This window comes from Choristoneura fumiferana, chromosome 3 (genome assembly GCF_025370935.1).
Source record: "Choristoneura fumiferana chromosome 3, NRCan_CFum_1, whole genome shotgun sequence".
Classification (NCBI taxonomy): Eukaryota; Metazoa; Arthropoda; class Insecta; order Lepidoptera; family Tortricidae; genus Choristoneura; species Choristoneura fumiferana.
The window spans coordinates 15,125,477-15,138,624 of record NC_133474.1 but is presented as its reverse complement, the minus strand read 5'-3'; the positions used below and the strand labels follow the sequence as shown (position 1 = coordinate 15,138,624).

The window sequence follows — 13,148 nt, the reverse complement described above, 5'->3', positions numbered from 1 at the left end:
CGAAATATAATAAATAAAAAGTAATAATAGTAATAATCGGGTACGCTTGACATTTAGCTACCTTCTCTCTATTGTATCTCCTACCTCTTTGATGCGTGTACACGAAAAACAAGGTAGGTATTTCTAAGTCGGTATTATCCGGGCCAAAAAAGAGTGTTGTCATAGTCATAGCTGTCATGTGTCGCGTCGCGTGCTGCGTGCGTACACCAGCGACACATCTACCTACACACACACACACGAAAGATAATCGACTTGACATCTTGGTGCACATCATTGCCAGGCTTGATAAATAATTTTTGTTGAAAATATTTTGTTAAGGTTCGTTTATAAACTGTTCTTAACTATCAAACTTCAGTAATGTTATTAGTGATAAAAAATTGAAAAGACAATTTGGAATAGCTATTAAATAATAATGAAATGAAAACGAACACCTGAATCATCAGGTCAGATGTAATTGCAAAAAAATGTTATTGCCAATTGGATTTTATTGTTACTTAACTGGCAATATTTGTATTGACATCACAGCTGTTCGTTCGTTTCGCCTGTGGTCTAGGGGAAATTGTAACAATTTAATCCGAAAGTGAGTTACACTCAGTGCCTGGCCTTTATTTACGGACACCTTCAAATCTTAAATACAACTTTCTACCCATAAAACCATAATTTGCGCATCTATGTCAACTTCCTTAACGTATTTCGTGTTTGACAAATCACATTTTATTTCCTTTGCTATCTTGTGAATAATAGTGTAAGTACGAAATAATGCAGTGATATTGGATTTCTGTGTTTTACAACGCGCTGTTGATTGCAGGTACAATCTTATGTAGACAGGATTGCTTAGATTATCTGTCTAAATCATCAGAATACTATGCCTCTTTTTGGTAAGTCACAGAAGAGCCCAGCGGAGCTTGTGCGATCTTTGAAAGATGCAGTGACTGCGTTGGAAAGAGGTGACAAGAAAGCAGAAAAAGCTCAAGAAGATGTGAGCAAGAATTTGGTATGTGAAGTGTAATTAACTTAGATGAAATAGTAGCATTCACATGCATAGATTGTTGATAGGTACTGACCTATATGTTTGTGGTAGGTGTTGATAAAGAACATGCTATATGGTACTTCGGATGCAGAGCCACAGACAGACATCATTGTGGCGCAGCTGGCACAAGAGTTGTACAACACAAACCTGCTTCTGCTTCTGATTCAGGTATAAAAATACATGTATTTTATTATTATTGCATTTTATGATCTGTTAAGTATTGATTACCAACTTCATTACTCTTTCAAGCTACCTTCTATGTTTGTTTGTTTTAGTCATTCTAAATTTGTAAACATAATGGCAATTAGATGCATTATTAATTGTTAATTTAGTATGACTTGTAACATTTTTAATTATTTATAAATTATTGATTCAAGCTGTGATTAAGATATTGATTAATTTACAATAATTGATTGTGAAAGGTTGAATTGAATACATATTTATTAATGCCTTTTTATTTATTTATTCAAGATATTTTAATAGCTTACATAATAATTATGTTCAGCAACTGAAAATCGCGAATGATTTATCTGCAGCTGATTGTTGCACGCTTACAATGTTTAATTGTCAAGTTTTTGTATTTTTTATTTCAATTCCAAATTTTTACTTTTACGGTCATCCCGTAAAACCTAAATTGAAAATACAAACTGAAATATAGATACCACCAGTGGGACCAGCAGTGGCATAGCACGCGGTACGGAATACCGAGGACCTGGGTTCAATTCCCAGTGCTGGACTTATTTTTCTGGTTTTTCTGTGCATCTATATTTCAGTTTGTATTTTCAACAACAAACTTAACTAAAATATAACAACAATGGAAATAAAAACATCATGTAAACACCATGGTTGCAATAAATAAATTAATATGAATATACCATTAGAATTTTGTGTTCTGATAAAACAGAATCAGAAAGGAAATAAAAAAGATTTGAGTACTATTTGCACTTCAATACACACAAAAACTCTGTGTTTTATGTAATTTAAGGAATGATGCAAGACTTTGGCTTGCCACACTACAAAACCTATTTTATTTATTATTATTTTTATGCTTTTGTTTTCATTCTAGAACTTGAACCGCATTGACTTTGAAGGCAAGAAAGATGTGGCACAGGTGTTCAACAATGTGCTCAGACGACAGATTGGCACTCGGTCACCAACAGTTGAATACATCTGCACGAAACCAGAGATCCTGTTCACCTTGATGTCTGGGTAATTATCATGTGATTTACAAAAATGATAATTATTATTTGCAAGGTTGTTTTAGACAAAGACATTTTTTAAAGTCCATGCAGATTATTCTATGAAATAAAATAAGCACAATAATATTGTGTGTGATATTCAGTTTAGGACTTAAAAGAACAATGAACATTGGCAGATGCAGTTGAAAAATACATTAATAAACTAACTATGGTCTGTCCCAGAATTCGAGATACTAAAATGACAGTCTGAAATGTCAAACGTAAAAATAATGTGGCCAGCATAAAAGGAACAGTGCTGCTCCGTGATTTCGTTTCGTAAATAACCGATAAAATGTTTATTTTACGATAGCAAAAATAACATTAATGCATTCAATATTCTACTTTCCATTTTACTTTATCATACGATAAAGTGATGAAATCTAAGCACAGGTAAAAATACAGTGTTCATCACTTAGTGCCAACGTAAAAAATAATACAGATGCTACTACAAAACTAGAAAAACGAAGTTCGTATGGCACCGTCCCTTTCAATCGCGTATTGAATGAGATAAGCGTCAGCGGGACGGCAACATACGAAGTTCGAGTTTTGCATTTCGTAGTCAGGGCCAGCACGGCTACTACGAAATTCGAAAATCGAAATTCGTGTCGTTCCGTCCTTCTGACACTACTATTTAATTTAATACGTAAGTGAGAGGGACGTTACGGTACGACTTTGTTTTTCGAATTCCGGAGTAGGCCTTCAGATATCACACAACGTCATTGTTCATGTTTTTCGTATTCAAGTGGTATTCAACCGATTTTCGTTACTTTACTCGTATTGTCATCGGATGTGATCAGTGCATTTTCTCGTGTTTTTATTTGATATTCATATCATAGAATAATAAATCAAATATTCATTATTCTCATATTATTTAGTTAATGTAAAACTTACTTAGAATGAAATTGAAACTTAAACATCAACATCTATAAAGTCGAAATATCTCGAAAACGGTCGCATTTTTATTAGACCTATTTTACCTTTTCTAGAATGTCCTAAGTGCCACATTTTAGTACATCACGGATCCGTTCATATCTTAATATTTTACGACATACATACATGGGTACCTACAAAATCTTTCGGTAATAACCGGTTGCGGCACATCACTATTTATGAGACGCAAAAAAACAGGTAACACATGAAACGTCATTTTAGTATCTCGAATTCTGGGACAGACCATAACTAATCATACTTCTTGAACAATCAATGTATGTGAGGTGGGTTCCTTAACTTATGTATCTACTTTTTCATAGCAGTTGCATAGAGAAGTGGATATGTACTTATGTTAGGGCACCAATTGTACATAGTTAATATTTTAAAAATAGTAAATTTAAAAGGATTTATTTTGTTTTTATTTCAGAAAATTATGCCATTGTGTGTGCATTTTATTATCTAACATAAAAACACAAATAAATATTATTAATTATTAAATATATTAGTTATTATTAATATATTGACTATCCATTTTTTTATTGAAATTCCTTTAATTTTTTAACTCTGATATAAATTTCTCCACACTTTGTACATTTTGCTCAGAGGCAGGGTGTTGCTAAAACTGGATATTTATGAATACGGCCGCCGGCGAACATAAATAAATTTACACTTGACATAAATAAAAAAATTATATGGTACCCTTGATACGCGAGTTGATTTAGATTTGGCAGTTTTTTACTATATACTTGTCTTGTACTTGTATCTGAACGTGAACATACCTACTTATATTTATATTGCAGGTATGAACATCAAGAGATAGCATCTAACTGTGGTACTATGTTGCGGGAATGCGCCAGATATGAGGCCTTGGCTAAGATAATGTTGTATTCAGATGATTTTTATAATTTCTTCCGTTATGTAGAAGTTTCCACTTTTGATATTGCCTCAGATGCCTTTTCTACTTTTAAGGTTTGTATTTTTTATTTATTTTAATTTTTTACACTTAGACATAACTACTTATTTTTTTTATTTTGTAGTATAAACTTTATACTAAAAAGGGAAATTGGTTCAATAGCACCGAAGAGCAATACTTGTAAGTTTATGGTAAAAATCATAATTGAATGGAGAATATCCTTTTAAAATGCGGTTAAGAATAATATTCTTAATATATTAATATTGATGAAACCTATTAACAACCTTTATTACTATTTTTTACTATTGTATAGTCTATAGCTTATTCCAAAACTGATTTTCAGGAACTGCTAACCCGTCATAAAATGTTGTGCGCTGAGTTTTTAGAAGCAAACTATGATAAGGTGTTCAGCCATTATCAGCGGCTGCTGAACTCCGAGAACTATGTGACTCGGCGGCAGAGCCTGAAGCTCCTTGGGGAGCTGCTGCTCGACCGACACAATTTCTCCATCATGACCCGTTACATCACCAACCCCGACAACCTCAAACTTATGATGAACATGCTAAAAGAGAAATCGCGCAATATTCAGTTCGAGGCTTTCCATGTATTTAAGGTACGTCTTTAAGCCTGTATGTAGGTAAGTACAGTAAAACCAGAATGTTAATGCCAATTCGACATCGTTGGTTTTCTTTGTTTTCCTGAAGATTCAAATGAGGAAGAAAGAGAAAATCGATCTTTTGTTTCGAGTTCCGAACGACGTTTTAGCAAACTAGTATAACTGTACTCTATACTGGGCTTCGACTTTATTATTTGCATTTCGGTTATTGTAGTTCTGTCGCTAACGTTATTCACTGTTAATAAGAATGATGAAATTTGGCAATAAGTAAGTCCTCACAACACAGTGAAGGGTAAAGGCCGCCTTACACATGCTCGTTACTAGCATGCTATTAAGCATGCTTAGTATAAGCATGCTAGTACCTGAAGACAGAAGTACCAGTCAGTATGCCACTAAAAAAGCATGCTTATATTCGTATTCGGTGAAACCCATGTTCGGCCCATCTCTATTAAAAAGTGAAATAATATCATAGTACAGTCGAGTTCATAAACTTGTGAGCAAAAATTTTATCAAAAATATCTGAACACGACTCTTCTGCTAACGGCATATAAGCGTGTTCAGATATTTTTGATAAAATTTTTGCTCACTAGTTTAAAAACTCGACTGTACTCTAGTCGAACTTGCACTTGGCCGGATTTTTAACGAAAAATATTAGCAGTAAATAGGAAAACTAACTATTACACACAGTACTCTATCAATTAATTAGACTATAAGAAGTTTCTAGTTAAGTCAGACCCCAAAGAAAAGGAGATTAATTTAACTGTTGTTACAGGTGTTTGTAGCCAATCCAAACAAACCAAAACCCATTTTGGACATTTTACTAAGGAATCAAGACAAGCTGGTAGACTTCCTGACCAAATTCCACACGGATCGCTCCGAAGATGAGCAGTTCAACGACGAGAAGGCTTACCTTATAAAGCAAATCAAAGAGCTGAAGCCGTCCGAACACTAACATTTTGCATTTGATCAGAAGCCTCTTCCTCGATACGACTTTTAATTGCTTCGAGCCACCGGAGGGTGCACTGCGCCGCGCACGAGCTCGGATATTGGAATTAGAAACGGAATTTACTCTTGGTCTGTGATGAGTCAAGGAAGAAAGTATATTTGTGCTACGAGCAAATTAACATTTTTAATAAAGATTTGTAGGAATTAATGTTATTTTAATGGTTTGACTTATGTCTTTTGTAAGTTGTTTAAACCATTTTAGTTTTTATGACGTGTTAGTGACATCTCCGGAATAACAGTAGAGTTACAATAGTTTGTCACATCAAGTGCACCATACACGCATTGTACCGCAGCATGAACGACTTATGAATGAAGGTACAGGCTATCTACCAAATTGTATCGTGCAGCGTTTAGGAATAATTTGATACGCAAGACATTATAATGCTGGTAGGGTTGATGTTAATTAGTAGGAACCCAAGATCTATGGTATTTAGGACAAGATTTGTTTGTGACATTTTAGAAAATAGTCCTTGTTTTAAGTTTCTTTTGTATTCTAGATCAAAAGTATAAATTGTTAAACATGAAGTATATTTTATAAACGTATTGCGAGTGTTGGTTGTTCAAATAACCCATACTTTCAAAACTACTTTTATGTCGTAAACATTATTAATGTTGCATAAATGCTTAGTAGTAATTTGGATGTTTTAATAAGATACGCTAAATTTACGGATATAGATCTCTTTAGTACTTTGTATACAAACTGTAAAAGATTTATTGAGCCATTTAAAAAAGTGTAACGTCTAATGGCGGATCTTAGACAGCTCGAGAAATTCGATTACTGCGCCATCAATTAATATAATATCCACCAATTGTTTACATTTTTAGATGTCTTGATGTAAATGAAGCACACTTGATCAAGAATTGACAACAATTATTATGTTATTGAGTTTAAGAACCGTCTAAACTTTTAATTTTAAATGGCTGAATATATTTTCTAGAAAAGTCGCATTAACTGTCCTGATTTTGATATACCTAGGTACTACCTAATGTAAAATGTTTTTATTTTATCCGCATGATCACCTAATGCAGTTACATTCTATCAAAACTGAATAAATTAAGATATTTATATCACTTTTATATACATTATTTTCGTCATTATAGTATTTATTTCACATTTTAAAAGGTATATAACTTCTTTGTCGGCTTCTTGTTAAGCTGTCAACGCACGAATCAAGCCAAACTAACTGGACAAAATTTGTTGAATTCAATTCACCTAAAGGTAGTATGACCCATCTAAGCACAGATAGCGAGTTTAGCAAAGCATCAAGGGATGAGTGTTGAATAAAAGCAGTACTTAGTAATTTCGGCATCACGCTTGGGAAGCAGCAGGTAATTATAAAATGTAAACCAGTATTATTTAATACTCTGAAAGCGCGCAGTAAACCCTCTCCCACCCTTTCCAGCCACCAACATTTTCGGAATGCTAGGGACAACAAACCACTGCACCTCCAGCAAACCAGTACTTTATCAGTTTTGCTGAAACTGGAAAACATATTCAATAGATTTATGAATAAAACAACAGATATGTTATAATGATTTTTATTAGACACAAGCGCAATGTAACCCACTGTACAGCATGTTTGATAGCAACTTAACATTTCATATCACGAACTTTAAATTAAGGATACATTATTTACAAGCATACTGCGAACAGTTTGAGAATGTCAATACAACTAACAAACAATTATGAAGTTTCCTAGACCAACAGGCTAGAAATAATTTCGTACATGTATGATATCATATCACAGATTCTTAGGTTGTGATAACAGACTTCAACGTTGTTAGAACTATTGAATATTTACCGCTCAGACGAAAGATGGGAGATGAAGACGATATTATAATAATATTAAAAGTCTTAATTGATGAAACTATTGAGTCTCCCTATCACCAACTCAACTATGCTTTCCATTAGCATGTTTAGGTAAATCAATAAAACCTAGAGAAGTTTAAGGTCATAAAAGTTAAGTCAACATATTTTCATAACGTGACTTCACATTAATGAGTTTTTTTATTAACAATAGAATTCCTTATCATTCAAAATGATTAAGGAGAATACCAGATTTTTTGCTTTGATTTTTTACGGAAAAAGGTGTGTATTTTAGATTAAATTCTGCTCCTGATCCTGACTAAGCGAAACTTAGACATGATTGTCGTAAGTATAAATTTTCTATACACGATGAGTTTAAATCAGTGATTAGGAATTGTTAAATATATTAATTACACTTAATGATATCGTTAAAACCAATAAGAATTGCCTGTACGTAAATCTTACGTCAATATTCACGATTTTGTTACGCATTTGACAAACACATTAAACTATCAAACTTTTGAAAGAAGTTGTAAGCTTATAGTCTAATTAATTTGTATTAATATAAGTAATTTTCGAAATATTACGGAAAGAAAAAAGTTTAGTGCCAGATACATAATGCGACTTCAACACGATCGCTATCAAATGCTCAATTAGAATAGTGGGTACCTGAACATACATAGTGATCGATCATCAATTGAAAATAATCCTGAATAGCAAAACAATTTCGATTAAGTAACTATGGTAAGAAACCATGCCTAGGTGCCTGGACCGTTTATGAAGAAGGCAGCAGACTTTCTTGAAAGTTATGACAAAATCCTCTCCTTCTAACTAAGAACTTATTATTAAGTCCGTTGAATCTAAAAAAAAATGCAAGTTGGTTGCTGATAGTGGAACCCTTATAATGGATATTTACACTTTAATTAATACTAAATGTACCTAGACATTTTTGTAAAAAAGTGATGTAAAGTGCCTAAGACATATTTTAATTACTAAAGTGCTGTTACAAATTAATTACAAACAATATGATCTACTTCAAAATATTATATCATGTTCCGAAGACAAACTGAAATTGGTCAGTAGATTGGAAAAAGAGGGAAAATCACAGTCTAATTATGGCCAGAAACAAAACCAAATTCAATTTATCAGTCTTTGTAACAAATATAATTTTCATCTCTCCTGTTCGGAAAGTTTAATTTTCATGCGTAGATAGCCGGGTGGAAAATTGCGTTTTCATCTCTAGGGTGGAAAGTATTTTTTTTAATTTTTCGATTAGCCACGGAGTCGAAGATAATTGAGTTACGTCAATGACACTTTTTTTCACGTTTCGGCATGGCCATCTAGATGCACGTCGTGACCAAGGAGCTTATATACAACACTGGAGGTTGAACGCCGAACATCCGTTTGAAACAAGAAATTTGATCTTTATTACATCACGAACATATTCCATCTCTTTCTTTAATTAGGTTAAGAAAGAGTTGGAAGTCATTCGTGAAATGTGAAAGAAAGAGATGTAATATTAAGTAATAAGGGTCAAACTTCTTCGTTCGGCGTTCAACCTCCAGTTTTGTATATAAGCTCCTTGGTCGTGACCAACTCGATTTTTTTTTATAGTCGGCCGTGGCAATTGGCCAGGTCGAAAAAGGTACCGTTGGAGGTTGGATATAAGTAAATTCAATTTATTTATTATTATTTTTTTTGTAGTATTTTACTTTCCTCACAGTCGAAATGAAAAGTAGAGTGTCTAACTCGGGTGAAATTACCCATTTCCCCTCGAACTATTGGCGCTCTCACTTCGTTCGAGCGCCAGAAATATCTCGGGTGAAATGGGTCACTTTCCACCCTTGGTTATCAATCTACTATTAGAGGTTTCAAGCGTCATTATAACTTTGTACATTAACACAACATTAAAAAACGGAAACAAAAGTTAACGTCAATTTATATCGGAGCGATATTAATATCCACATCATTATGTATACAACTTTGAACACTAAATAGGTAAGTAAAAGATACGATTTATAGACAAAACGCTTAGATTTTACGCAAACAAACTAACAGCACAGAATAAGTAATAGTACAAGTACTAACAGCAATTACGAGACGAGACACACTAACAGGGGGGCTACTCTATAGCGTCAAATATATACCATAAAGGTGTATAGATTTTTTTGACGTCCAGTCTTGGAAACGCGTATATATTTATGCCTTTGACTGTACGCAGCATATTTTACTATATTTGAATTAATTTATTTCTAAATAAACCGCTGAACACAAGACTTTACATTTTTAGACAGAAAAAATTTAAAGATGAGAAATTATTATGTATTTGTAGGCTATTTTACACGACAAAATGAAACAAGGAATGATGAAAACATGAGTGGAAATTGGATACCAACAAATATACAGAGAGCATATACAGATACAATTACAGAGCACATGAGAAAATAGAATGTATACTAAGGGGCTGTTTCGCCATCCATTGATTAGCGTTAACCGACGGTTAAATGTGATGCCGTCTCTGTCTATTCGAACAAAACAAATAGAGACGGCATCGCACCTAACCGCCAGTTAACACTAAAATCAATGGATGGTGAAACAGCCCCTAAATATGACAATTTAATGGGGCCGTTTCCATTTTATATGTAAATAGCGAAGTAAATGCAGAATAGTAAACCATCTTCAAACAGTGGTATATCGTGCGTACGCATTATGGATCAAATCAACAGGCTCATTCTTCGTCATTCCCAGTTTGCTTGTAGAGCACACTTACAAGCCATAAGTATTTTTTATAGCTACCTAGCTGTTGCTAATATTGGGATTTGGAATTCATTCTAGAGCGTGCGGTAATTTGATCTTTATTTGCCTGTCAGGCAAGGCTTTGCAGGTACAATGCAATTTCGAAATGTGAGACTACATAGTAAAATCGAACTTGGTGGAATTAACTGACAGATTCTGGTGGGTACCTAATGTTGATGTAGCCATGTAGCGTTACTATCACATAGTAAAGCAGAACGATGTTCAAAATTCACACGTATCAAGGGATACTAACCGCTCCGATATTTTTATTAAAGTAATTTGCATTCACTTAATTAAAGCAATAATATGAACATATACAGGAAAAGCAGAACCTCCGGTTACTTGCTACTTTTATAATGTTTTGAAAATATAATATAGGAAACGCCTGGTTTGGAAATTAAAAAAGGACTAGCCTGAAAATAAATATTAACTGCATTGAAATCGGTCCAGACGTTTGTCTTAATAACCTGAGGTCCTGATGTACCAATAATTGATATGATGCTATAACTTGACAAGTTTGTGTGTCACTCGGTAGAACTCTGTCGTAGTCAGCATTTACCGCACTTGTAAAAAAACTTGATAAAGACAGCAGAGGTTCTCTGCGACAGAGTTCCATCGAGTGCCACATACGAACTTGTCAAGGTTGTATTTATAATATTCTGGAAGAGCTAAAAAATAACACTAGGAATCGTCAAACTTATGGCAACCCCATAATTTATTCCAGAAATAATAAGTATGAAGGAAAACCTTTTAAAATATAACGAAAGTGACTGTGCTTGATTTATGTCACGCTATTATTGCTCGACCGTAAGACGTCTTATGTACAAGTATATTTTCCTGACTACACCTCGATGGTCAGTTACTAGTAGTCAGTAGGAATATGCCTTAATGTTTATTTGTAGATATTTAATTAAGATTGGTTTTTTGGAATCCTTTTGTATTTTTTATTTCAATTCCAAATTTTTTGTTACTTTTACGGTCATCCCGTAAAACCTATATCGAAAATACAAACTGAAATATAGATGCACAGAAAAACCAGAAAAATAAGACCAGCGCTGGGAATCGAACCCAGGTCCTCGGCATTCCGTGCCGTGTGCTATACCGCTACACCACCGCTGGACAACGATACAGACACGAATTTCTCCTATGCACCTTATATCTCAGCTTGTTTTGTTTCTTATTTAGCCACTTAAGCAGCGACACTAGCGACATCTATGCCGTAGCCCTCATCGAGAAACTTTTCGGCACTCCATCGGAACTAACCGCTCACCCGGACAAGAGATATCGTTACTAAGCAATCAAATTAAGATCTTAATTGCAGGTTGTTCGATTCCCAGCGCTGGTCTTTTTTTTCTGGTTTTTCTGTGCATCTATACTTCAGTTTGTATTTTCGATAAGTATAGATATTTAATTAGTTCAAAAACTAAAACTTAATTCGATTTGGTAGATAACTGAAGCAGTTAAATAAATATAACATAAATATCAATATAAATTATTAATTAAAATCCAGTATGGCTTTCTAAATTGCTATTATTGAAGAGATCACAATCAAGAATAGTAATTTTCATATACCAACCTTTCAAGTTCAAGGTTGAAACAATATCTGTCGCGTCTTATTAAAAGCGTTTTTACGTAAATATGTTAATGTAATTTTATTTTAATCAATAGTTTAATTCGGCCTTGTTTTGCTAAGAGATCAATTGAGTTGACTACGATAAATTAATTTGTCAAAATGTATTCTCATGCGCATATCGTATCGATAATATCCTAATCTGTGCGTCTCATCAGTCGTCAACTTACGTTGACGACTTGAAAACTAGTTTCACCCTTTACACGAGAGCGACTAGCATAAGAGAAAGGCCCAATTCGTTACTATATATTTACGTTCCTTTGTGATTATCCAAGGACAGTAAAACATTGAGGAACAAGAAAGGAATTTTGTAGAAAACTGGGTCGGTTATGGTAAGTTTTACATCTGCCAAGATACGCAAACGAGCACGACGATTCGCTCTCGCTCACGATATCAGCAAAAAAACGTTAAGTTTATATTAAATACCGTCTAGTTAGAAACAGACACACATAGCGACGACGCGGAACACACTCTCACGCTAACGATATAATTTGAAAAAGTCATTGTTTTCGCGGTGTAGGCGGTGGAAATAATTTAATAAATAACAGGTTGTTTGCGCCTGATTTTGTTTAGCTCACGATGATCGCGTTTAACTCATGATGATGAGTTGGCCGGTGTTGTTTGCGTAGACGAGCCCTTGCCCCGGTTGCGGCGCCCATCGCAAGCAGTTAAGGCTAGTGAATCCCTGCTCCCAGTTTTGCTCTAACTCCTTGATCGGGGATAGGCCTGTTCGGCTGGAACTCTCTGCGGATGACAAAACAATATATTACGTAAGTACACATTACAACCAGGGATATAACGGATGTGGTTATATCGGAACCGAATGCGGAACCGAAAATTTCAATTAAGTTAATCGGAACCAGAAACGGAATCGGAACCGAAAACGGAACCGGAACCAGAATCGGAGCCTGAGTGATAGGTGGACGAGATGTTAGTGCAGCACGTTGCAAGCGGGGCGATGAGCGAATGGCTCCTGTTTCTTTTTGATGTACGCTGCTCATGTCCCGCCGTGCGCTAAGCATTGACATCCGATACGAGGGGCACACTGAAATGATCGGGAATAGAATATTTCGGATTGAGTTACAATAAAACCTTTTTTAGGATTTAAATACTGGCCTCTTAGAATCTTAATGATATTCAAACAATTAAAAAAAAAAGTTATAAACAAAAACTATGTTGGTTT

At 34.4% G+C, this 13,148-nt stretch overlaps 1 protein-coding gene across 2 annotated transcripts; it reads left to right on the top strand.

Annotated features, from left to right (window-relative positions):
* Positions 1-482: 482 nt before the first annotated feature.
* Mo25 (calcium binding protein Mo25) lies at positions 483-9,967 on the top strand. 2 transcript variants are annotated; one of them, XM_074085831.1, is made up of 7 exons: positions 483-580; positions 809-994; positions 1,082-1,198; positions 2,097-2,239; positions 3,999-4,167; positions 4,455-4,724; positions 5,500-9,967. In XM_074085831.1, the coding sequence occupies exons 2-7, from the start codon at positions 866-868 to the stop codon at positions 5,677-5,679; spliced, it is 1,008 nt and encodes a 335-aa protein (XP_073941932.1). In that variant the 5' UTR covers positions 483-580; positions 809-865; the 3' UTR covers positions 5,680-9,967. The 2 variants fall into 2 exon arrangements, with proteins under 2 accessions (XP_073941932.1, XP_073941934.1); XM_074085833.1 differs by lacking the exon at positions 483-580 and adding an exon at positions 587-745.
* The last annotated feature ends 3,181 nt before the right edge of the window (positions 9,968-13,148 follow it).